General features: G+C 47.1%; 1 protein-coding gene and 1 long non-coding RNA gene across 5 annotated transcripts in view; one reads left to right on the top strand and one right to left on the bottom strand.

The window, feature by feature from the left end:
• PDE4C (phosphodiesterase 4C) overlaps positions 1–27,007 on the bottom strand; it is a 1,152,428-nt gene that overhangs the window by 178,095 nt on the left and 947,326 nt on the right. The window contains exon 1 of one of the 4 annotated variants that reach the window (XM_073636874.1): positions 25,725–26,495. The exons of the other annotated variants lie outside the window; for them this stretch is intronic. Coding sequence (XP_073492975.1) covers positions 25,725–25,855 — 131 coding nt within the window. The 5' untranslated portion in view covers positions 25,856–26,495. Of the gene's footprint in view, positions 1–25,724; positions 26,496–27,007 lie in introns of those variants that run through there. 4 annotated transcript variants of the gene reach the window in all.
• The window catches only part of LOC141149297 (uncharacterized), a 56,728-nt gene continuing 42,422 nt past the window's right edge, over positions 12,702–27,007 (top strand). The window contains exons 1-2 of the long non-coding RNA XR_012245604.1: positions 12,702–12,929; positions 13,359–13,495. This is a non-coding gene — a long non-coding RNA (uncharacterized lncRNA). The remainder of the gene's footprint in view (positions 12,930–13,358; positions 13,496–27,007) is intronic.

Below are 27,007 nucleotides of genomic sequence, written 5' to 3'. Positions count from 1 at the left end.
ACAGATAGAATACCAGCTGTCTGCTTCTTCCCTAAACATTTCATAATTTGGAGGTGTGCTTTGGGTCATTGTCCTGTTGCGCTGTCCACAGGGTATGGCATGGCTTTGCAAAATGGAGAGATAGCCTTCCTTATTCAAGATCACATTTACCTTGTACAAATCTCCCACTTTACCAGCACCAAAGCAACCCCAGACCATCACATTACCTCCACCATGCTTGACAGATGGCGTCAGGAACTCTTCCAGCATCTTTTCAGTTGTTCTGCGTCTTACAAATGTTCTTCTGTGTGATCCAAACACCTCAAACTTTAATTTGTCTGTCCATAAACTTTTTTCCAATCTTCCTCTGTCCAATGTCTGTGTTCTTTTGCCAATATTGATCTTTTCCTTTTATTAGCCAGTCTCAGATATGGCTTTTTCTTTGCCAGTTTGCCCTGAAGGCCAGCATCCTGGAGTCGCCTCTTCACTGTAGATGTTGACACTGGCGTTTTGCGTGTACTATTTAATGAAGCTGCCAGTTGAGGAGCTGTGAGACATTGATTTCTCAAACTAGAGACTCTAATGTACTTGTCTTGTTGCTCAGTTGTGCAGTGGGGCCTCCCACTTCTCATTCTACTCTGGTTAGAGCCTGTTTGTGCTCTCCTCTGAAGGGAGTAGTACACACCGTTGTAGGAAATCTTCAGTTTCTTGGCAATTTCTCGCATGGAATAGCCTTAATTTCTAAGAACAAGAATAGACTGTCGAGTTTCACATGAAAGTTCTCTTTTTCTGGCCATTTTGAGAGTTTCATAGAACAAACAAATGTAATGCTCCAGATTCTCAACTAGCTCAAAGGAAGGTCAATTTTATAGCTTCTCAAATCAGCCAAACCGTTTTCAACTGGGCTAACATACTTGTGCAAGGATTTTCTAGGGTTTTCTAAACATCCATTAGCCTTCTTACACAGTTAGCAAACACAATGTACCATTAAAACACTGGAGTGGTGGTTGTTGGAAATGGGCATCTATACACCTATGTGGATATTGCAATAAAAATAAGACGCTTGCAGCTAGAATAGTCATTTACCACATTAAAAATGTATAGAGTGTATTTCTGATTCATTTAATGTTTGCTTCATTGAAAAAAAGTGTGCTTTTCTTTCAAAAATATTGAAATTTCTAAATGACCCCAAACTTTTGAACGGTAGTGTATATACAGTACGATGTAAAGATTTCACTTCTTACAGTACATGAGCGATATCGTAAATTCCACAATAGCTCAGAAACCGGCGAATCGCTCCACACAGTATACTGGCCCCCATAAAATGCTCCATACAGAATACTGGCCCCCATAAAATGCTCCATACGGAATACTGGCCCCCATATTACGCTCCATACAGAATACTGGCCCCCATATAAAGCTCCATACAGAATACTGGCCCCCATAAAATGCTCCATATGGAATACTGGCCCCCATATAACGCTCCATATGGAATACTGGCCCCCATATAAAGCTCCATACAGAATACTGGCCCCCATATAACGCTCCGTACAGGATACTGGTCCCCTTATAACGCTCCATACAGGTTACTGGCCTCCATATAATGCTCCGTACAGGATACTGGTCCCGTTATAACGCTCCATACAGGATACTGGCCCCCATATAATGCTCCATGCAGGCTGTTCCCCCCACATAATGCCCTATGCAGGCTGTTCCCCCCCTTATAATGCCCCATGCAGGTTGTTCCCCCCTTATAATGCCCCATGCAGGATGTCCCTTCCCCTCCCACATATAATGCACCATGCAGGATGTCACCTCTCCCCCCCATATAATGCCCCATGCCGGATGTCCCTTTCCCCCCATATAATGCCCCATGCAGGATGTCTCCCCCCCCTATATAATGCCCCATGCAGGATATCACCCCCCTCTCTTTAAAATGCCCCATGAAGGATGTCACCCCCCCATATAATGCCCCATGCAGGATGTCACCCCCCATATAATGCCCCATGCAGGATGTCACCCCCCTATATAATGCCCCATACAGGATGTCACCCCCCATATAATGCCCCATGTCTCCATACATTAAAAAAAATAAAATAAAATATTCACCTCACCTCCTCCTCACCTGCTGCCGCTGCTCAGGTCCGGACTCCAGCGTCACCGGCGTCTTCCCGCTCTGCGCTACCTGTGATGGCTCAGGGGAAGGCGCGGTGGAAAGACATCACCGCACCCCCTGACCTGAGACATCACAGGGAGCGTACAGCAGGAAGACAGCGGATCGGGGCCCTGAGCAAGCGGGGGGGGGGAGGGCGGGCGCTGGCACCGCTCTCCTCCACCCATAGCCCGGCGGGGTGCCCGACCGAGAGTGGCCCCCCCGCCTGCTCAGGGCCCCGGCACTTGCCCGGGTGCTGATGCCGGCCCTGTGGAGGACCATGAGGAGAGCATTTTATTATATGGAGGACCATGGGGAGAGCATTTTATTATATGGAGGACCATGGGTGTGCACTATAATTTATGGAGGACCATGGTGAGTGCATTATATTGTATGGAGGACCGAGGGGGGTGCATTATACTATATGGAGGATTATGGGGGGCGCATTATACTATATGGAAGGCTATGTGGGGCTATTATAATATGTGGGGGTCCATTATACTGTATGCAAGCAATTATACAGTGTGAAGGTTTGTGTGGGTCCTTCATACTGTGTGGGCCATTATACTGTTTGGAGGGCTAGTGCGGGCCATTATACTGTATGAAGGTCTATTAATGTATATGGAGAGCTGTGTGGGGGTCACAGTTGGGGGATCATACTGTGTTGGGGTCACTTTGCCTTGGGAGTTGCGGTGGGGTACAGTAGGGTCACTATACTGTGCACGTGGAGGAATTCACCATGGGGGGTATCATACTGTGTTTGGGGGGCACTTCTGTCGGCATCATGCTTTATGGGGCAATGAAAGGGGAATCTAGGAGTTCAGCAGGAGGAAAATTACTATGTAGAGGCTGGAAAGTTGTGAGATCTGCTCTTCTGTGACAATTATTATTATTTTTTATTTTTTTTGGGGTTTGGACGGGGGCCCAATTACAACTTCTGCTATGGGACCCCATGATTTCTATGATCTAGTGACCTGTCCCTTTAACACGTTTTCACTAAAAAACAATGCTGTTAAGATGAAGTTTAATTGTAAAGCCCAGGACTGGATGGAATAGTTTCTTAATCTGTAACTGAGAGTTATTTACTACACCCCATGTTCATCATGCAAGCCAAACTGTTGAATTAACATTCCTTAATTACCAGCTGCCTGCGCCCCTGCAGTCATAAAGAAATTACTTTGTTACTAAGTAACTAAAAGCTATCGCTAAAAGCTATCGCTATAATTAATGGGTATATTTTTGGCTTTCATTCGCTTTATATAAATCTTACTGTAACTTAAAATTTCACATAGATTTTCATGTACTGTATGGTCTTAACCAACAAAAGTTTGTAAACTTGATTTTAGATATTCTATTAACAATTAGTTATTTCTTGTTGTATATAGTGCCAATATGTTCTACAGAACTGTATAGAACTAACTTCCCAATCTCAGTAAGGACAATAAATGATTCTTAAGTGTAGGAGCAACCACAGCCTGATAGATGTCCTTCCTCTGGTACACGGTCCCTCACAACTTAGCTAAACGTGTGATACCAGCTTCTTCCCCTTTGTTTTTTAGGTGTAGGTCAGAGGAAACCATGTATTAAATATATGGTGGACCAATAATATGGGTGTGATGAACCTGTAGCCGCCATCTTGGTAATGATAAATCATATCCAGGGATGGCCACACTTCAGCAGCCCCCACCCTTGGGACCTTCTGTTAAAACGTCAACTAGATAGTTTCCCCCCATCCAGGCTCCTGTAAGATAAGAAGCCTACTTAACACTTGAATGCTAGGAGCTTCAAAGACTTCGAGAGGAAACACAGCCAGCAGGGGGGGGTGCTTCGTCTATCTGTACCTGACCATTTGTCCCATAGGACTAGTTTCTTTGTCTGTCACAAGCATGGAGGCATAAGATATAGAAACATGAATAGTACACGCATGTTGCGTGGGATGGGCCAATAAAAAAATATCACGGCGTCCCGGAGCCATTGCGCACACAAGCCTCCGCGGTAGACGTTTGTACGTGCTCTGGAAGCCAAGATATAGCGCGGAGCCATTCCTGAGGACCGTATGGTATCATAATTGATATCAAAAGGTCGGTTACGGCGGCCCGAACCCATGGGAACCCCTGGGGGTATCATGAGACCATCCCAGAAGAAGTTATTGGGTTCCATAGAATTTGGGCTTCTGATCGAAGTTAGACCTGAGGGTGGAGACTGAGCCAGCTGACCTCACCAGCAGTGGGCGGGACGGGGCAGGTAAGATAGCAGGACAGACAAGAGATAAGTCAGTTTTTGACCCAAGAGTGGTGTGCTGAACATCTGAGCACCAGCTGAGGCCACCAAGGGGAGGAGCAGTTTGACCATGCGGTGGTAGGCCTCAGCCTGTAACAAAGAACCGTGCCTGCGACCGCAGAATCCTCTCCCTGCGTCACAAGAAAATCAAGAAACCGGTAACTGATATGCTGTGGTGATTCTGTGTGTTGTATTCCATTGTTGTATAGTTTAGCCTGACCTTATACCTGTGTATATTTAGTTGTATATCGTGTATCTAGTGTATTATTATAATCAATTACCTCAAGTAATTGTGGGCCTGCCTTTTATTCTGCATAACGAACGCACGTCCGTGTGAGCTCGGCTCAAGCCAAAACGCTACCCAGGGTTGGTTCCTGACCCGATATAGGCCCATTCACGGACTGGGCGTATATCTAAAATAGGGACTGGTGGCAGCATACCAACTGGGGATTGGGGAAGGCTGGTAGTGACGGTCGGAGGTTCAGATATATATATTCCTGGCGCGGCCAAGGAAGATATATATACCGCCCTCACTACAGAGGGCCCCGATACCCAGTAGGTTACAGGACAGTCTCCCTGGCGACCGCTTATCCTAGGTGCAGTTCCTTGACTGACCTGAGGCTAAGAGGGCGCTAGCGAGTTGTGCTGTGTAGTGACGTTACGGTTTAGTGACGTTGAAGGGATAACACACTACCGTGTTCCCTGCGCTGGTTGCAGCTTCCTGGCACTACTTTCTCTAGGTGCAGTACCTTGACTGACCTGAGAGGTAAGGGGGCGCCAGAGAGCTGCACCCACCGGCCGGCTTTCATCACATTGGTGGCAGAGCGGTGGGATTGCAGAATAATAGTGTTGTGGGACCCCTACTCCCAGGCACTAAAGACTGCCAGTGGTAACTTCCACTGCTGGAGTCTTAAGGTCAGCCCAACATTAGACGGTCAGGCTAAAAGTATAACAAGGTGTGTGCAAACTCAGGGTTGCAGCGGTGTCGGTTACCAAGATGGCAGACGGCACCAGGAGCAAGACCCTGCAGGAGGCTAATGCTACGGTCCGTGTGGCAGGAGGGGAGGACATTGTTACTCATGGCGAGGAGGAGTCCAGCCCGGGCACCTCAGGGAGCCAGTCCCCAGTATACGGTCCCGCAGTGGGCTGCCCACCACCTACCCAGCCCAGCCTGTCCAGATCACAAGCCCTTTTACAAGCGGCTATGGCAAGTCTCCAGTCTCATGGCGATGCCGTCTACAAAACCCTCCTGGCAGCATCAGAGAAGGCAGCGGAGGAGGAGCGCGAAGCTGCGGAGCGCCGGGAGGCTGCGGAGCGTGAAGCTGCAGAGCGCCGGGAGGCTGCGGAGCGTGCAGAGCGAGCTGCGGAGCGCCAGCACCAACTGGACCTGGCCCAGCGGGGGCTTCCGCTAGAGCAACCAACCCATCAGGAGACCAAGTCGTCCAAAGTCCGAGCTGAGGACTTCCCTCTACTGGAGAAGGATGGGGACCTGGACTCCTTTCTGGTGGCATTTGAACGGACCTGTCTTCAGCACCATCTGGCCCGGGATCAGTGGGCCAGATACCTGACCCCCCGTTTGAGGGGTAAGTCCCTGGATGCCTTGGGGGACTTACCTGCCGGGGAGGTACAGAACTACGACTGCATCAAGCGGGCCCTGATCCGGCAGTACAACCTCACTCCCGAGTCGTACCGCCAGAAGTTCCGGAGCCTGCTGCGTGGCCCCAAGGACACCTGGACCGATCATATGCGGGCGCTGTTGAGAGCCGCAGAGCACTGGACCTCGGGTCTAGCGCTTACTACCCGCCAGGAGGTCCAGGAACTGTTCGTCACGGAGCAGTTCTTGTGGAACTGCCCAGAGGACCTCCGACAGTTCCTCCGTGACCGAAAACCAACAGGGGCTTCTGCTACAGCCGCCCTGGCAGACGAGTATGCCAATAACAGGGCGCCTGAGCTGAAGAAGTCTGCCAGCAGCACCTGGAGAGGGGGTAAGCCCAGTCATGCCCCTGTTTCCCCGGCCCCTAGAACACAAGGGGTGTATCCCCCTGTTGCCCTCTCCAGGCAAGGACCAGACGTAAGACGTTGTCATCTATGCAACAAACCAGGACACTTTAGGGCTGAGTGTCCCCAGCGCCAAAAGACCCCATCCCAGTCCCAGAGAGCGCCCAATGTTTTGTGTGTGGGAGGGGGTGGTGGTAGGTCCCTGGACAACATCCAACCCGTCACCATAGGCCGTTCTGCGGTCATGGGACTGCGGGACACGGGCGCTGAACGAACACTGGTACGGCCTGAGGTGGTGTCCCCCCAGGACTTGGTACCAGGAAAGACTCTTTCCGTCTCCGGGGTTGGAGGCGTGGAGCCGGCACTTCCCGTTGCCATGGTGTATTTGGACTGGGGTGCCGGAAGGGGGATGCGGGAGGTGGGAGTAACGCCAAATATTCCCGCAAATGTTTTATTAGGGACCGACTTGGGGCGTCTAGTATCGCAGTATGTACCCTCTGAACCCCCAAGTTCGGCCCCCCAAGAGTGTATTGATTTGTCTGCTGCTAATGCCAACCATGTTGTATGTAGTGTGTGTCCTGCTGAGGAGGAGGGAGTGAAACCTGAGGGTAACACCTGCACAGACACAACACAAACAGGGTTAGTGAAAGCAGGTGGGGAGTGTGGGGATGCCCGCAGAGGTGCTCAGCCGGCGTGCCGTGACCTCTTGTCCTCCGGTGAGGGAGGGGGCGGGCAGGATTCTGTAGAGGGAAGCTCAGGGATGGAGAGGGGGGCAGCTACCGGCAGTGTAGGGCTCCCAGGGGTATCCAGGCTGCTGAGTATAGGCCCACTGCAGGGGGAGGAACAGGCCATGGGAGGTGGGGGTGTCCCAAGAGAGGAGCCGCCAGGTAAGACCCCAGGGCAGGAGTTCCCCACATCCGAGATGTCCAAAGGCCTAGGAAGCCTGCCTGATCGGGCGGCTTGGTCAGAAACAGAGGGGAAGCAGGCACTACCCACGGTCACAGCGGTCATAGCCGCTGTCACCAGGAGTGGGAGCGCCGGAGCCCAAGGAGCCTTGCAGAGGTCCGACGGCTTCCCCACTTCTGACCAAGTGTCTGCCGGGTCAGACAGCGGCCAGGTGACATGCCCGGAGGGGCTGACAGAGGATGTGGCAGTTTCGTCGATTCTGGCCACATCAAGTCAGGAGTTTCAGGCTGCGTTGGAAGCAGACGACAGCCTGAAAGCTCTCAAGGAACAGGCGGCACAGCCTCCCATGGAGTCAGACTGCGAGCGTGTGGTCTGGGACCAGGGACGGCTGTACCGGGTAACGGTCCAGCAGGGTTCACCGGAGGCGTGGCCCAGGGACCGACAGTTAGTGGTACCCTATCCGTTCAGGGCGGAATTGTTGCGGATCGCACACGAGATTCCGATGGCCGGACACCTAGGGATCGCTAAAACCAAGGCCAGGATAGCTCAGCATTTCTACTGGCCTGGGATGGGAGCCGCGGTGGGTGCCTACTGCCGTTCGCGTGACACCTGTCAGAGGGTGGGGAAGGCGGGGCCGCGCCCCAAAGCCCCACTGGTAACTCTGCCAATCATCGAAGAGCCTTTCTCGAGGGTTGCTGTGGATCTTATTGGACCTCTGTCCACTCCCAGCCACTCCGGGAAATGCTTCATACTCACGGTAGTGGACTATGCCACCCGGTACCCGGAAGCGGTAGCTTTGTCGTCCATTCGGGCCGACAAGGTGGCTACCGCCTTACTGGAGATCTTCTCCAGAGTGGGTTTCCCCCAAGAAATGCTCACCGACCGAGGGACCCAGTTCATGTCGCGGCTGATGGAGTCCCTCTGTAAGCAAATGCAGGTGCAACATCTGGTGGCCAGCCCGTATCACCCACAGACTAATGGCCTGTGTGAGCGGTTCAATGGCACCTTAAAGCAGATGCTTAAGATGTTGGTCGACTCCCACGGGAGAGACTGGGAGCGTTACCTCCCACACCTCCTATTTGCTTACCGGGAGGTTCCGCAGGCCTCAACGGGGTTCTCCCCCTTTGAGCTCCTGTACGGGCGACGGGTACGGGGCCCCCTGGCTCTGGTGAAGGAAGCATGGGAAGGGGATTTGGCCACCCCCGAGGTGTCGGTCATCGAGTATGTCGTGCGCCACCGGGACAGGATGATGGCCTTGGCAAAGCTGGTGCAGGACAATATGGCCCAGGCCCAGGCCGACCAGAAGCGGTGGTACGACCAGAATGCTTGTGAGAGGACCTACCAGGTGGGTCAAAAGGTGTGGGTACTGGTCCCCGTACCACAGAACAAGCTTCAGGCAGCCTGGGAAGGTCCCTACTTCGTGCACCAGAAACTCAATGCCGTCACCTATCTGGTCACCCTGGATCACGCCCGTGGAAGGAGGAAGGCCTTCCACGTGAACATGATGAAGGCTCATCATGAGCGGGAAGCGACTGCCCACCCAGTGTGCAACCTTCCCGAGGAAGGAGAGGTAGAAACCCTCCTGGATCTGCTCACCCAAGCCAAGGCGGGTGGGTCCATCGAGGATGTGGGGGTTGGCCACCAGCTCACGGAGGACCAACGGTCCCAGCTGGGGACCACCCTGCACCCCTTCCGGGGGCTGTTCAGCAGCCTGCCCGGAAGGACTGAGATGGCTGTCCACGACGTGGACACTGGCGATCACCCGCCTATCCGGCGTTCAGCATATCGGGTCTCTTTCGAGGTGCAGGGAAACATGCGCCAAGAGATAGACGAGATGCTGAAGCTGGGGGTGATCCAGGCATCCAGCAGCGCGTGGGCCTCGCCTGTAGTCCTCGTACCAAAGAAGGACCGAACTACACGGTTCTGCGTGGACTACCGGGGGCTCAACGCTGTAACGGCCACCGATGCGTTCCCCATACCACGCATCGATGACCTGCTCGATCGGATGGCCGGGGCTAAGTACCTGACCATCATGGATCTGAGCCGGGGGTACTGGCAGATTCCTCTGACCCCCGCGGCAAGGGAACGCTCTGCCTTTATCACCCCTTTTGGACTGTACGAGTCCACAGTGATGCCATTCGGCATGAAGAATGCCCCTGCCACTTTTCAGCGGATGGTCAATACGCTGCTTGAGGGACTTGAAGGGTACGCGGCTGCGTACTTGGACGATATTGCAGTCTTCAGTCCCACTTGGGAGGATCACCTAGAGCACCTGCGGCAGGTGCTCGGTCGGATCCACCGGGCAGGCTTGACCATCAAGCCGGAAAAGTGCCAGCTGGGCATGAGTGAGGTCCTCTACCTGGGTCACCGGGTAGGCGGGGGGGTTCTGAAGCCAGAACCGGGGAAAGTGGATGCCATCGCATCCTGGCCCACTCCTAGGACCAAAAAGCAGGTGATGTCCTTCTTGGGGACCGCCGGGTACTATAGGAGGTTCGTCCCACACTATAGCACCCTGGCCAAGCCCCTGACGGACCTCACCAAGAAGAAGCTGCCCGTCGCAGTCGACTGGACAGTCGCCTGCGAGACAGCTTTCGGGGCACTCAAGGCCGCCCTAAGTAGCTCCCCTGTACTGCAAGCTGCCGACTTCGACCGGCCGTTTGTGGTACAGACCGACGCCAGTGACTTTGGCCTCGGTGCTGTGCTAAGTCAGGTCAACACGACAGGCCAGGAACATCCTGTCTTGTACCTGAGCAGGAAGCTACTGCCCCGGGAGGTGGCTTACTCCACGGTGGAAAAAGAATGCCTGGCAATTGTATGGGCCCTGCAGCGTCTGCAGCCCTACTTGTACGGGAGCCATTTCACCGTGGAGACGGACCACAACCCCCTCAGCTGGTTACACACGGTCTCTGGGTCGAATGGCAGGTTGCTACGCTGGAGCCTCGCTCTCCAGCAGTACCACTTCTCCATTCGCCACAGAAGAGGCCGTGACCACGGTAACGCTGACGGGTTATCCCGGCAAGGGGAGGGTGCAGAAGGACGCACGGGGGAACACAGGAATGTGCTACCCCCTCGCGCCCTCGTATAGGGGGAGGTGTGATGAACCTGTAGCCGCCATCTTGGTAATGATAAATCATATCCAGGGATGGCCACACTTCAGCAGCCCCCACCCTTGGGACCTTCTGTTAAAACGTCAACTAGATAGTTTCCCCCCATCCAGGCTCCTGTAAGATAAGAAGCCTACTTAACACTTGAATGCTAGGAGCTTCAAAGACTTCGAGAGGAAACACAGCCAGCAGGGGGGGGTGCTTCGTCTATCTGTACCTGACCATTTGTCCCATAGGACTAGTTTCTTTGTCTGTCACAAGCATGGAGGCATAAGATATAGAAACATGAATAGTACACGCATGTTGCGTGGGATGGGCCAATAAAAAAATATCACGGCGTCCCGGAGCCATTGCGCACACAAGCCTCCGCGGTAGACGTTTGTACGTGCTCTGGAAGCCAAGATATAGCGCGGAGCCATTCCTGAGGACCGTATGGTATCATAATTGATATCAAAAGGTCGGTTACGGCGGCCCGAACCCATGGGAACCCCTGGGGGTATCATGAGACCATCCCAGAAGAAGTTATTGGGTTCCATAGAATTTGGGCTTCTGATCGAAGTTAGACCTGAGGGTGGAGACTGAGCCAGCTGACCTCACCAGCAGTGGGCGGGACGGGGCAGGTAAGATAGCAGGACAGACAAGAGATAAGTCAGTTTTTGACCCAAGAGTGGTGTGCTGAACATCTGAGCACCAGCTGAGGCCACCAAGGGGAGGTAGGCGGTGGTAGGCCTCAGCCTGTAACAAAGAACCGTGCCTGCGACCGCAGAATCCTCTCCCTGCGTCACAAGAAAATCAAGAAACCGGTAACTGATATGCTGTGGTGATTCTGTGTGTTGTATTCCATTGTTGTATAGTTTAGCCTGACCTTATACCTGTGTATATTTAGTTGTATATCGTGTATCTAGTGTATTATTATAATCAATTACCTCAAGTAATTGTGGGCCTGCCTTTTATTCTGCATAACGAACGCACGTCCGTGTGAGCTCGGCTCAAGCCAAAACGCTACCCAGGGTTGGTTCCTGACCCGATATAGGCCCATTCACGGACTGGGCGTATATCTAAAATAGGGACTGGTGGCAGCATACCAACTGGGGATTGGGGAAGGCTGGTAGTGACGGTCGGAGGTTCAGATATATATATTCCTGGCGCGGCCAAGGAAGATATATATACCGCCCTCACTACAGAGGGCCCCGATACCCAGTAGGTTACAGGACAGTCTCCCTGGCGACCGCTTATCCTAGGTGCAGTTCCTTGACTGACCTGAGGCTAAGAGGGCGCTAGCGAGTTGTGCTGTGTAGTGACGTTACGGTTTAGTGACGTTGAAGGGATAACACACTACCGTGTTCCCTGCGCTGGTTGCAGCTTCCTGGCACTACTTTCTCTAGGTGCAGTACCTTGACTGACCTGAGAGGTAAGGGGGCGCCAGAGAGCTGCACCCACCGGCCGGCTTTCATCACAATGGGCATCAGATTTTTGAGTTAAGTTCAATAACTTGATCTGACATGTGGAATATTTTCATTACTGATAAGATGTAGGCATTGTAATATTTGAGAAATCTACCATAACGAATGCCAGTTTACCACCAATATTAGTTGCTATTAACCTGCAGATATTGGGTTAATCTGCAGGTTAATACTGCTCTAAAGCTGCCCGGCGGCCGAACTGAGAGCCTGGCTCCCGGTAGGAAATGAATTTTATTCCTCCCAGCAGACTTCAGCTTTTAGTCAATGAGGCAAGGCCAGAGCGGCTTGAGTCACTGCTCAGTACACAGTGAGTGGTGGCTGTAACCACGCTGTGGCACTGACTGACAGCCAGCTCTGTGCTGATGCACTGCTGAGCTGGCTGTCAGTCAGTGCCAGGGCGTGCTCATAGCCGCCACTCTATATGTGCTGAGCAGTGACTGAAGCCGCGCCAGCTGTGCTTCGATGACAAAGCCGGAGGCTGCCGGGAGGAGTAAAGTTCATTTCCTCCCGATAGCCAGACTTTTAGTGCGGTGGCCCAGCTTTAGAACACTATCAACCTGCAGATTAACCCCATATCTGCAGGTTATCAGCGTTTTTTTGACATGACAGGTTCTCTTTAACTTAGTAATATTCACTTTTTCTGCTTATTCTCAGACCGAAGCAGAGGCTGTTTGTCGTTATGAATGTTATAGTCTTATATTTAACCAGACCAACTATATTGAGTAATTTTTCATGATTTTGCCTTCTGAAAATAGGTAATGTGTTATGCCACCATAGTAAAGGCCCCCAGACAAATTAGACTAATGTCGGCCAAACTCACCAAAAGTGATGGGTTCAACCTTCTAATGTGTATACAGGTGCTGGCTGACCGATGGTGGGTGGAGATGTCGATCGCACATGTCCGATTTCAGACTGCCGATTGCATTGCTCTCCCCGAGATAAGCCGGTAGTCGATGTGCCAGCCGGGAGCTTTCTCACAGGGAACACAGTAGTACTCAGCTGAATGAGCATGTGCATGGGAGGATTGGCTGAGATGGCCAAAACCAGGTGAGGAACAATCAGAGGAAAAGTATAATGGAAATACGTCACCACTTCTGTATTTATCACCCACTCCTGGTTTTGGCTTACAAATACTGAGGTGAAATACTGACCAAATAGTGATAGTGTGAATGTGGTCTAATACTGTGACCACATGTTTTAAACAAACTCTCCTTCAGCCTTAGAGTCCTATAGATACTTATCTTGTATTCTCTCATACTATAAAGTCCATGGTAGTTTTTTATGTAGTGTTTAGCTACCACAACCCTCGGGCACTTCTGACTTTTTTCATTATAAAACAGATTAATTACACTCTACACAGTTTCAATTATCATGAATTAAATGAGTTGTCTACATTATTTTCTTTATTGGGCCCAGCATGGTAGTCAAATAAAAAAGTATTACTAGTCTAACAATTCCCAATGTTTTGCTGCACAGGTCACCTTCACGAATGGAATGTGACCACTGCAGTCAATCAATCAGTGGCCACAGAGGGGATCAAAGATTCTTCGTAGTAATCACATTTCTGTACGAATAAAACAATGCAGTGGTACCAGAAGAACATGGGATGATTGGTAGGTATCTTCTCCTATTTTTTTTATACTTCTTCCACATCAGACCAGAGAAAATGCTGACAATTGGTATTTCCCTACGTAATGTACTTGTTGCAGCTGTCAGAGCCATCTGCTAAGATATATGCAGTAAACAGGGTGCTTAACATTGCTTGTCCGAGAGCATTACATTGTGATACAATACTCTGGAAATGGAAACTAGTGGCATGTTGCATGGACATGAGGGAGTTTGCTCTTTAGTTGGCTCCGAAGCCTATTTACTAATCTAGATTTTGTCTGCAGGGTATTTAACAAGAACTATTGTTTCCATAGAACCTAAAGCATATACCAGAAAAATGCATTCACGTCATCATATCACATTACACTCCAGCCTCCCCATGGACAGCTGGGACTGGCCTGCATTGCTAGAATATTTGGCATTGTGGAATCCATTTGCCTGCATTACAGAAAGAGACGATAAACAAAGCCACAATTTGTAGTTCTGGAGCCCACCATTGTGCTGTGAAAATATCAGCATCGTAAAAATAATCAAAATAATTACTCTAAAGTTCATAGTCTTGGGTTTCACTGTTGCTTGATCTGTGATGATGTTACAAGTGCCCTTTTCCAGCTTTCTAAAGTTACTATTAGAAAAAAAGTGCCAGGACCCTGCTCCAGCATCCATGTCAATACTCTGTGGGACCTGGGTCAAGATCATTGCCAACTTCGAATGCTGGCATCTTGGGCACCTATTGTCAGTACTGACGTCATGACATAGTGCGGGCTTAGCAATCACCAGAGATGCCGGCATTCGGGTGCTGGCTGAGCAAGTTTACCCTGGTCTTGCTGCCATGGAGTAGCAATGTACACGCCAGACCAGGGTCCTGCAAATGCAATACAAGCATTGTCCTTGTGGCTCATCTACAGTACATGTCTCAGACACACACACAGTCTCTAGTGTTAAAATGAGCAATTGCTTGATCGCATCCTGTTTACACTCAACAATTAACTACTTCCACTGCACAAGTATAAATTTCCGTCTTTTGCTTTGTGGCTAGCACTTCATCTGAGAGACCACTTATCAAATCTGCTGGAACCATCTCTAAATATCCTTGACATCATTTTTATGACACAAACAGAAAGAAATATACACACGCGATACAAATATGTGATGAGCCACAACATTAAACCCCCTCCCCGACAGCTCTGAACCTTTAAGCCATTGACAACAAAACTTTTGAAAATGTCTTGTGGAGTCTGACACTAGCAGCATATTCTTTAACCCCTTTACGACGAGGTCAGTAATAGTACGTAGCTGCGCCCTGGGCCTTATGGACCAGCTACGTACTATTACGCGCAATCTTTAAATCGCGGTGACCACATTAAATTTCCGGGGGGTGTCGCCGCAACCACGATCGCTGGAATTGGCTGTTCAATTCTGAACAACCAATCACAGCATTTCTCACTGTTTGGCAATCAGATTGCCTGAAACAATGATGTGCAGCCTAGGATCGGCGCTCCTAGGCACCGAACCTAGGCTATTGCCTCGTAACCCCAGCCCTGGCCCCAACCCGCTCTGATTGGTGCGATCGCCGATTACAACGATTGCACCAATCAGAACGCAACCGCGTGGTGACCGGGCGGTCACAGGGAGGTGACCGGTCTGTGACCTGCCTGTCACTGCCCCATGACCCCCTGTGATTTGTGCACAGGCCCCAGCCGGCTCTGATTGGGGCCTGTTCCTTTATATGGGGATCCTGAAGAAGCCAGAAATTCAGCAATACTGGGGTGTTGACGTTTTGTATAACACTCCAGTGTTCCGAATGGTCATGACCCGGACATGTTTTGAAGCCATCCACAAGTTCTTGCATTACAGCGATGACCCGAAATTTGATCGTCTTTTCAAAGTTCGGCCAGTCATCGAGCACTTCAACAACATGTTTGCTGAATTGTACGTGCCCCAAAAGGACATCTGCGTGGATGAGTCCTTAATCCATTTTCAGGGGCAGCTTGGATTCCATCAGTACCTGCCCAGTAAGAGAGCCAGGTACGGAATCAAGCTGTATAAACAGTGTGAGAGTACCTCAGAGTACTCTCACAAGTTTAGAGTTTAAGAAGGGAAGGACTCCTGGATTGTACCCCCTGAATGCCCCCTGTCCTGGGAGTGAGTGGGAAAATTGTGTGGGATTTGGTGCACCCATTGCTGGATAAAGGTTATCACCTCTACGTGGATAACTTTTATACCAGTATACAAGTCCCTCTCTGCACGACGTACTACAGCCTGCGGTACTGTCCGCAAAAATCAGAGAGGCCTCCCGGAGACGCTAATTGGGCAGATGCTCAGAAGGGGTGAGAGCAGAGCCCAATATAGCGACCACCTGCTGGTGGTCAAGTACAAGGACAAGAGGGATGTCCTTTTCTTCACCACCATACATGGTGATGGCAGCACCCTCAGCACTGTACGAGGTTCCTCTACACAGGTCGGCAAACCAGACTGTGTGGTGGGGTACAACAAGTACATGGGAGGAGTTGATCTCGCTGATCAAGTCCTCCAGCCATACAGTGCTTTGAGAAAGGCCAAGGTGTGGTGCAAGAAGCTGGCCGTGCACATTGTACAGATGGCAATGCACAACGATTTCCTTTTATTACGATGTGCAGGCCAGACTTCTACGTCGTACCTTCAGTTCCAGGAGGTAGTGATCAAGGCCCTGATATTTGGCAGTGGTGACAGAGTGGGCCCCAGTACTTCCGGAACTGAAGGACCTCGAATTGTGCCAGGCAAGCATTTCCCGGGGAAGGTCCCTCAAACAGGAAAAAAAGTTAAGTCACAAAAGAGGTGCCGAGTGTGTTCCAAAAGGGAATACACAAGGACACCACTTATCAATGTGATACCTGCCCCAACAAACCTGGCATGTGCATGAAAGAATGCTTCAGAAGGTACCATACTTCCATGCACTACTACATTAATTTCTTACGTATGACAACCTAATGAACACTACACAACTGACGTAGTGTTCGTCAGGTTGTCCTATGTCAGTTGTGTAGTGTTTGTCAGGTTGTCCTACACAACTGACGTATGACACTACATTATAAAATTCACAAATCAGATATCAATTCCAAAGGGGTCACTTGTGGGGGGTTTCCACTGCTTAGGCACATCAGAGGCTCTGAAAATATGACATGATGCCCACAGACCATTCCAACAAAGTCTGCATTCCAAACCGTCACTCATTCCCTTCTGAGCCCTGCCGTGTGCCCAAACAATGGCTTTCCTCCACATATGGGGTATCAGCATACTCAGGAGAAATTGCACAACAACTTTTGGGGTCCAATTTCTCCTGGTACCCTCGTGAAAATAAAAAAATTGCAGCTAAAAGATCGTTTTTTTGGAAAAAATGATTTTTTTTTCACGGCTCTACGTCATAAACTTGGGAGTTGAAAGTGCTCACCACACATCTAAATAAATTCCTTAAGGGGTCTAGTTTCCAAAATGGGGTCACTTGTGGGGGGTTTCCACTGTTTAGGCACATCAGGGGCTCTCCAAACTCGACATGGCATCCGTTATCCATTACAGCGAGTTTTGCGTTGAAAACGTCAAAGGGTGCCCCTTCCCTTCCGAGCCCTGCCGTGTGCGCAAACAATGGCTTTCCCCCACATATGGGCTATCAGCGTACTCAGGAGAAATTGCACAACAACTTTTGGAGTCAAATTTCTCCTGTTACTTTTGTGAAAATAAAAAAAATGGGGTCTAAAGTAAAATTTTACTGAAAAAATGTTAAATGTTCATTTTTTCCTTTCACGTTCAATTAATTGCTGTGCAGCATATGAAGGGTTAATAAACTTCTTGAATGTGCACCTTGAGGGTGCAGTTTTTAGAATGGTGTCACTTTGGGGTATTTTCTGCTATATAGACCCCTCAATGTCACTTCAAATGTGATGTGGTCCCTAAAATGAGAAATTGCTGGTCAACTTTTAACCCTTATAACTCCCTAACAAAAAAAAAATTTGGTTTCAAAATTGTGCTGATGTAAAGTAGACAAGTGGGAAATGTCATTTATTAACTATTTTGTGTGACCTATCTCTCTGATTTAAGGGCATGAAAATTCAAAGTTTGAAAATTGCAAAATTTTCAAAATTTTCGCCAAACTTCCGTTTTTTTCAAAAATAAACGCAAGTCATATCAAAGAAATTTTACTACTATCATGAAGTACAATATGTCATGGAATAACAGTCTCAGAATCAGGGGGATCCATTGAAGCGTTCCAGAGTTATTACCTCATAAAGTGACAGTGGTCAGAATTGTAAAAATTGGCCTGGTCATTAACGTGCAAACCACCCTCGGGGGTAAAGGGGTTGTCTGAAATTAATATTGATTTTCATCCTAGATATCTATTTATTTTAATACAATAGTTTTTCTAATATGGTTTAATTAAAAAGTCCTTACCCTTGCCTTGTAATCTAATTGCTTTGTTTATTGTTTTACCTATTTCCGTTTTGATGACACTTCGTTTGAGAATCCCCAGTGCATACTGTGATACTCAAACGGGACGTCATCAGGTGGGAGAGGCTTCGGTCACTGCCGCAGCCTCTGTCCCCACCTTGAAACTAAGCATCATCAGTGACATCCATTTCAGTGGCTGGGCTAGTCCCTGCTGTACTGAGCAAATGTCGGTTGTCAATTCCAACAAATGCGCAGTACGAGGTCCCTTCTTACTGTGAAATATTCTGTGACGTACAGTACAGACCAAAAGTTTGGACACACCTCATTTAAAAGATTTTTCTGTATTTTCATGACTTTGAAAATTGTACATTCACACTGAAGGCATCAAAACTATGAATTAACACATGTGGAATTATATACTTAACAAAAAAGTGTGAAACAACTGAAAATATGTCTTATATTCTAGGTTCTTCAAAGTAGTCACCTTTTGCTTTGATGACTGCTTTGCACACTCTTGGCATTCTCTTGAAGAGCTTCAAGAGGTAGTCACCGGAAATGGTTTTCACTTCACAGGTGTGCCCTGTCAGGTTTAATAAGTGGGATTTCTTGCTTTATAAATGGGGTTGGGACCATCAGTTGTGTTGTGCAGAAGTCAGGTGGATACACAGCTGATAGTCCTACTGAATAGACTGTTAGAATTTGTATTATGGCAAGAAAAAAGCAGCTAAGTAAAGAAAAACGAGTGGCCATCATTACTTTAAGAAATGAAGGTCAGTTAGTCCGAAAAATTGGGCAAACTTTGAAAGTGTCCCCAAGTGCAGTTGCAAAAACCATCAAGCGCTAAAAAGAAACTGGCTCACATGAGGACCGCTCCAGGAAAGGAAGACCAAGAGTCACCTCTGCTTCTGAGGATAAGTTTATCCGAGTCACCAGCCTCAGAAATCGCAGGTTAACAGCAGCTCAGATTAGAGACCAGGTCAATGCCACACAGAGTTCTAGCAGCAGACACATCTCTACAACAACTGTTAAGAGGAGACTTTGTGCAGCAGGCCTTCATGGTAAAATAGCTGCTCGAAAACCACTGCTAAGGACAGACAACAAGCAGAAGAGACTTGTTTGGGCTAAAGTACACAAGGAATGGACATTAGACCAGTGGAAATCTGTGCTTTGGTCTGATGAGTCTAAATTTGAGATCTTTGGTTCCAACCACCGTGTCTTTGTGCGACGCAGAAAAGGTGAATGGATGGATTCTACATGCCTGGTTCCCACCGTGAAGCATGGAGGAGGTGGTGTGATGGTGTGGGGGTGCTTTGCTGGTGACACTGTTGGGGATTTATTCAAAATTGAAGGCATACTGAACCAGCATGGCTACCACAGCATCTTGCAGCGGCATGCTATTCCATCCGGTTTGCGTTTAGTTGGACCATCAATTATTTTTCAACAGAACAATGACCCCAAACACACCTCCAGGCTGTGTAAGGGCTATTTGACCAAGAACGAGAGTGATGGGGTGCTACGCCAGATGACCTGGCCTCCACAGTCACCAGACCTGAACCCAATCGAGATGGTTTGGGGTGAGCTGGACCGCAGAGTGAAGGCAAAAGGGCCAACAAGTGCTAAGCATCTCTGGGAACTCCTTCAAGATTGTTGGAAGACCATTTCCGGTGACTACCTCTTGAAGCTCATCAAGAGAATGCCAAGAGTGTGCAAAGCAGTCATCAAAGCAAAAGGTGGCTACTTTGAAGAACCTAGAATATAAGACATATTTTCAGTTGTTTCACACTTTTTTGTTAAGTATATAATTCCATATGTGTTAATTCATAGTTTTGATGCCTTCAGTGTGAATGTACAATTTTCATAGTCATGAAAATACAGAAAAATCTTTAAATGAGAAGGTGTGTCCAAACTTTTAGTCTGCACTGTATATGTCGGGGGAGCACTAGTCTGCTCGCCATTTTAGTTCCTTATAATGCACACTGACAGTACACTCTGTTGCCAGCTCGTCACTCCTACTTAGAGCTGGCAAAGGAGCGCATTGTCACTCTGCACTGAGAAGAATATAAAGCACTTAGATTACAGAAGGAAGGGTATGAATTTGTTAATTAAATTATATTAGAAAAACTATTATATTATTAAAATAAATAGAGACATTTAGGATGAAAATCAATATTAGTCTTGGACCACCCCTTTAAAGAGGTATTCTCAATTTTTGAAGTTGTTCCTTATCCATGAGATAGGGAACAACTTCACTATCGCTGGGGGCCTGAATTATGTGACCCCTACTGATTCCAAGAACTTCATTGCCCCGTCTCAATGGTCGTGGTCGATCATGCCCACATGTGTCTTTGTATCAAGATAACCAATGTTACTCAGTCACCTGTCAGTGATTTTAATGTCATAGCTGATCAGTGAATATTGCAAAATGACTCAACAAAGTGATGAAGAACATGAAATTAAATATACAATATCGTTCCACATTATACACATTCATAAAATTGTTATTATTGAGAATATGGATCTTTCTAAGGAAATTACTTTCTAGGGAAAAAAAGGCTTAAACTTCAGAGGCAGCAATGTTTCATTACCATGAGAACTATTAATCTGTGGAGTAGCCTACCTAGGAAACATGGCCTCATAAAAGGCTTAGATGATTTCTTAGAACAAACTAAGATCAAGGCTTATGTACATGTATAGAATTCTTGTCCAGGATAAGAAGTGAAAATTTTCCCTTTCAGAACAGATTGATTCATGCATTTTTTTTTGTCTGGATAATAATTTACGCAAGCAATACTTCTTTTCTTCATTCATATTCTCTCGAATGCTATGGTTGGACTTGAACTTTTTTCAACTATACTAACTACTGTATGTGACCTCCAATAAAAGATGTTTTCCCATGTGGGAACTCTCATTTAACCTCTGGTTACCTTTATTTAAATGGAAAATGTTATAACGATTAAATCCAGCATTGAAATAATATGCAAATAAGCCGCAGGTGCATAAGGGTAACACGTTGCACTTGCAGCTCTCCTGCCTACCCTCCCTATTCCCCACTCGCTGGATCAGGATCAGAAATAGGCAAATCATACGAGCACCATCCTCCCTGACATATTCATATAAGAATATATCTGGGCAATGCAGAATGTCATGAGTGATCCAAGATTGGCTAGGTTATTGGGAGAAACGTACCTTCTACTCAAATTTGCTGAAAAAAGGAGAAGAAAAAGACCATGGCTAAACTTTCCATCTTTCAAGATGAGGTTAAGTTGGTTTTTTCATTTATCAATGGTTGTAGGGTTAGTGTATCATATAGATAAGACTGTAGGGTATAATAGCTATCAAGTCCCTTGAGTATCAGTCATTTTTATCCATATGACACAAGGCATATCTACTGGAAGGCAGCCGAGGCATGTGCTACCGGTTGTTTTGCTACCTTTGGCCCTGGGTGCCTTGACTGTGTGCAACACATCATGAAATCTGAAGATTACCAAAGGATTTTGGGTCTCAATGTAATGCCCTGCGTCAGGGTTTGAATCCTAGGTCATGGGTCTTACAGCAGGACAATGATCCAAAAAATACTTCAAGAAGCACCCAGAAATGGATGGAAACAAAGAGCTGGAGAGTTCTGAAGTGACCAGCAATGAGTCCAGATCTAAATCCCATTGAACACCTGTGGGGAGATCTTTAAATTGCTGTTGGGAGAAGGCACCCTTCAAATATGACAGACCTGGAGCAGTTTGCAAAAGAAGAGTGCACCAAAATTCCAGTTGAAAGGTGTAAGAAGCTTGTTGATGGTTATAGTAAGTGATTGCAGCTGTTTATTCCAAAGGGTGTGCAACCAAACATTAACCTCTTTATGATCTATGACATATAGGTACTTCGTAGGTCACCTCCCCTTTTTTGGTGCAGACTCCAGAACTGAGTCTGCAACTTTTCAGGCACATGACAGCTGATTTCATCAGCTGACATGTGCCCTAAACAGCCGCGGGTGGAATCGTGTTAACATGTTGAATGCGTCTGTCAATCTCTGACAGCGGCATTTAACATAATCGCGTCAAAACGGCATCATTGGCTCAGCCATTGGCGCAGCTGTCACATGATCGTGGGACACTGATAGGTTGGTATGACACCCGGGTTCTGCAGGAGACCCCTGTGGTTGTAATTGCAGAACTGCTCAAGCCCTACTATATGTAACACAAGCAATCAGACGATCGCAGCTTCAAGTCTCCTAAGGAGACTAATGAAGCATGTAAAATGTATAAAAAAAGAAGTTATTAAAAAAAATTAAAAAATATAAAAGTTCAAATCACTCCCTTTTGCCCCATTCAAAATAAAAAAAAAAATACACATATTTGGCATCGCCGTGTACAGAAACGCCCGATCTATCAATATATGTGATATAAAAAGAATAAATCCAATCGGTAAATGGCGTAACGAGAAAAAAAATCAAAACACCAGAATTAAGTTTTTTTGGATGCCACAACATTGCAATAAAATGTAATAACGTGCGATCCAAATATCGTATCTATCCCAAAATGGTATCAATAAACACGTCAGTTCGGCGCGCAAAAAATAAGCTCTCACCCGGCCCCAGATCCTGAAAAATTGAGAAGCTACGGGTCTTAGAAAATGGCGCCATTTTTTTTTTTTTTTACAAACTTTGGAAATGTTTTTCACCACTTAAAGGGAATCTGTCACCCCTTGACACTTATCTGACCTCTAATATGGGCATACAGCTGATAGAAATGTAAATCTATACCTACGTGTATGCGTCATATTAGAGTTCTGGTTGCTGTGAAATGTCTTTTTATTCAGTGAAGTTTCTGATGCTTGCGGGCCGGGGGACGGGAAGAAATCCCTGCCTCCTGTGGTAATTCAAATATCCCCCCCCCCTCCACTGCTTGTCACAGTGCCCTGTGACGTGCAGTCGCCGTGGGCCAGATCCCGTGCCTGCGCACTTCGCTTTTTACAGAAGATGCACTTGTACTGTGTACTATGCAGTTATAGTACTGTAGGGATCTTGTGCGCAGGCGCCAGCGAGTCACTGTGACTTCCCGGCGCCTGCGCACATTTATATATAATTATGGTAGGGTATGAGATATATTTTTGTCTTGCTTCTTTTTTGCTAGTGTGAACATGCCTCTGTTTCTTGTATGTCTGCCATCTTAGACCTCAGTTCACATTGTCTGGTTTTTTGACTTGTTTGCATTCTGTGCAATTTAAGGGTGTGGCATGCCCTTTGTTGAGCTGATTGGTCAGGTCCTCTGGTAGCGCGTTTCTCGTCTCTTAAAGAGATAGCGTGCACACTCCAAATGTGTCCCCAGCCAATAGCTGGGAGGCACTTGGTACTTAAGGCACCTCCACCTGTTGCAAGCTGCTATCCCGTTGTCAGGTCCCAGTATCTGTCCAGCTAAACCTGAATCAGTACCAGTCCTATGTACCAGAACCAGCCAAGTCTGACTCTACTTGAACCTGAAACTGCTCAGGCGGTAGCTGAACCTGAAACCACTTTGGCTGTACCTGAACCTGAAACCGCTCCGGCAGTACCTAATCTAGTACCTGTGCCTGAATTCCTGTTCCGTCTGAACCAGCGCTAATATCTGTTCTACCAGAATCTGGTCCCTTTTTGGATTCCATGTCCGTGTCTGCTGCCCTGACCTCTGGGGTCAGCTGCTGCAGTACCCGGATCTGTCCTGGAGTAGCACCTGCTGTCCACTTGTGGCTCAAGTCTACCCACACCATCGGGGCTCTAGTGAAAACCCAGGTGGTCGATTAGTTATGCCCCTCCAGGCTCTCCCCGGCCCATGGCACAGTGGGTCCACAATCCACAAGCGTGACAATTTGTTAATATGGGGAAAATGCAAGTTGCCAACATTTTGGATAAGTTTTGTCCATTTTTTACTGAACCCCAAAAAGTTAATGAAAAAAATATTAAGAACTGACCTAAATTCATGGGTTTGAACATGTGGGTTGGTCCTAAAAAACAAAATAAAACTTTGCAGAACCCTCCAACCACTTTAATGAGTATGAACCCAGCCTAGATTATGCATCCACAATTTACATAAATAATACCAAGTGTAGATGGAAATGATAACTGCTTAAACATTTTTATATTCAATAATAGCAGCATACCATGACATGCACCCACATGTATACGTAGATATGTATACACTATATGGAGAAAAATATTGGCACACCAGCACATTACACCTACAGAAGCTATTATGACATCCCATTTTCAATCCAAAGGCATTAAAATGGAGTTGGTCTCCCCTTTGCAGCTAAAACAGCTTCACTCTTCTGGAAAGGCGTTCTTCAAGATTTTGGAGTGTGTCTGTTGGAATTTTTGCCCCTTCACCCAGGAGATCATTGATCACACACTGATGTTGGACAAGAGCCTGGCTCACAATCTTCATTTTAGTTAATTTCAAAGGTGTTTAAAGGGGTTGAGGTCAGGGCTCTATGTGGACCAGAGACATGTTTCCACACCAAACTCACCCAACCATGTCTTCATAGACCTTGCTTTGTGCAACGGGGCATGCTGCAACAGAAAAGGGCTTCTCTGAAATCTTTCCATAAAGCTGGAGGTTACAACTGTCCAAAATGTCTTGGTATGATGGAGTATTAAAATTCACTGGGTGAAAGTGGCCTAGGCAAACCTCTGAAAAACAGCCCCATAGTATTATTTCACCTTCACTAAACTTTACAGTTGGCACAATGCAGTCAGGCAGGTAACATTCTCCTGTCATTTGCCCAACCCAAGCGCATCCATCAAACTGAAGTGACTCATCACTGCACAGAACACATTTCCACTGCTCCAGAGTCCAGTGGTGGCATGATTTATACCACTTTATCCCACGCTTGGCATTGCGCTTGGTGATGTAAGGCTTGTATGCGGCTTCTCAGCCACAGAATCCCATTCCATGAAGCTCATAACACACAGTTTTTGTGCTAAGAGGTTTGGACTCTGCAGTGATGGAGCCAGCAGAACGTTGATGACGTTTATGTACTATGCGCCTCAAAACTGGGCAATCTCACTGTGTAATTTTACATGGTCCGATACTTTGCGGCTGAATTGCTCTGGTTCATAAGCACTTCCACTTTTCAATGACACCACTCATAGTTGATCGTGGAATATTTGGTAGGAAACGGACTTGTTAGAACAGTGGCATCCTATTACAGTACCATGCCTAAATTCAATGAGCCTCTTAGAATGATCCATTTTATCACAAATATTTATAGAGGCAAACTGTATGACTAGGGACTGGATTTTATACACTTGTAACAATGAGACTGAATAAAAAAACTGAATTTAAAGATTAAAAGGCGTGCCTCCTGATTCTTCCTCCATATAGTGAATATAATTATACAATGCTATGAATATATCCTACATCCATTAAGACTGATACAAACAAATAACTCAGATAATCCTACCTTCATAATACCTAAGACCTCTGAACTCTACTAGAGATTTTGCATTGGGGTCCATATAAGATACACCTCAACCCTGAATCATTCAGGCAATTTTGCCATAAGGTCTTAATGGTTAATTTACAGAAACAGCATAATAGTAATTAGGATTAATAACTTTTTGTGTTATTACAGTTTTACCTGAAGAGCCATTGGAAGGCTGAGAAAAGAGCACGAGCTCAGTTATTAATAAGAACATACACTCTGATGATTAATAGGGCAGTGCTAATGTCAACTGTCACTGGAGACAAACTTCCATTGGAGATGACATATTGCTCTATAATAGGCACGACCAATGTATCACCATTACAAAACCCAAATAAAGAATAAATATAAAGTGGTTACCGTCTCCTTCTTTGTACAATATCGATGGGTCTGTTGACTGCATACGGTGACCCATACACGTGTCCATTGAATATCTTATGTCCTCCACAGTCCATAGGAGCCAGGAACCCACAGTTTGTAGGTAAACTCATATCCACGCTATGCTTTCAGGGCTTGACGGTCCTTAAACATCCAGAGTGTCGGAATATAAGATACCATGCAGGGTTGTCAGAATTAATTATGACCCATTGAAAACATCCTTTAACCCTCCCTTTAAAATATATTCCCATTATTAGAAGTGGCAGAGAATACAAGGAGCAGAGTATCACACCTGGCTTTCCTATGGAGAGGATAGACAGTAGTCAATATTTGATTTCCTCTTCAGGAAGATAATTTTTTTTCATGGTTTCCAGAGTCTGTTTCTCGACAAACAATAGAAGGAGATTGCAATCTTATGTTTCCAAAAATACTTTGTCACCTACGAATCTGCCATTCAGTAGCCCAATTCAGTTGAACCAGACTCTCCAGAATAAGGCAGAATCTGCAGTTTCTTCGAGTATCCTTCAGTCTATGTCTGCCTGCGTTACCTTGGTGAACAGGTTTAGGCAGATGTAAAAGTGAGAATGAATTATAATTCCAAAAATAGTAGACTTCAGCAGCACAAAACTCGCAATGTCCTCCTCTCATGTGGAAGAAGCAAGGAGGCTTCCAAGCGTTCCCTGTAGGATCAGTGTGACAGCTGGAAGAGAGTGCAGTGAAGAAATGCCACCAGTGCAGGATCCCGAGCTCTCTCCCTCAGCTCTGATGTCACTGTCACTGTACTCCCACCGCCTCATGCTCTGCCAGGATTGCTCTTTAAAGAGCCAGCCCTTAATTCAAGCACTATGCTTCTTTACGTTTCCTTCAAGACAGAAGCCAGAAATTTTTCTTCAGAGTAATATCAGGTTTCATTACTGGTTTGATTTATTTTCTTGCACTTTTTAACTTTTGCAATGTTTAAAAACCGTGAATATTAAAATAATTTGTGATTTGTACATATGATGTACATCAGAGGTCGCAGTTGACTCGTCCTGAGTAGATCCCAGATGCCCTTTGTCTATTGTACAGAGCAAGGCTCAGGAGTAGAGATGAGCGGATCGATTTGGGGGAGATTGAAGTTTGAGTCGAATTTCCTGAAATTTGGGTTCCAAGGGAATTAAAAAACTGAGGTTCGATTGCAAAAAAAGAAAAACTTGTCCAGCACAATTTCCCACACTGGTGTAGTATTAGAGAGCAGGCCAATGATATTTTGCATGGTCTTCACT

The sequence above is a fragment of the Phyllobates terribilis genome, unplaced genomic scaffold (assembly GCF_046119375.1).
Source record: "Phyllobates terribilis strain yellow unplaced genomic scaffold, ASM4611937v1 Scaffold_1__5_contigs__length_1240528914, whole genome shotgun sequence".
In the NCBI taxonomy this organism is placed as follows: Eukaryota; Metazoa; Chordata; class Amphibia; order Anura; family Dendrobatidae; genus Phyllobates; species Phyllobates terribilis.
The sequence above is the reverse complement of the archived record's forward strand: the minus strand, read 5'-3'. Positions and strand labels throughout refer to the sequence as shown.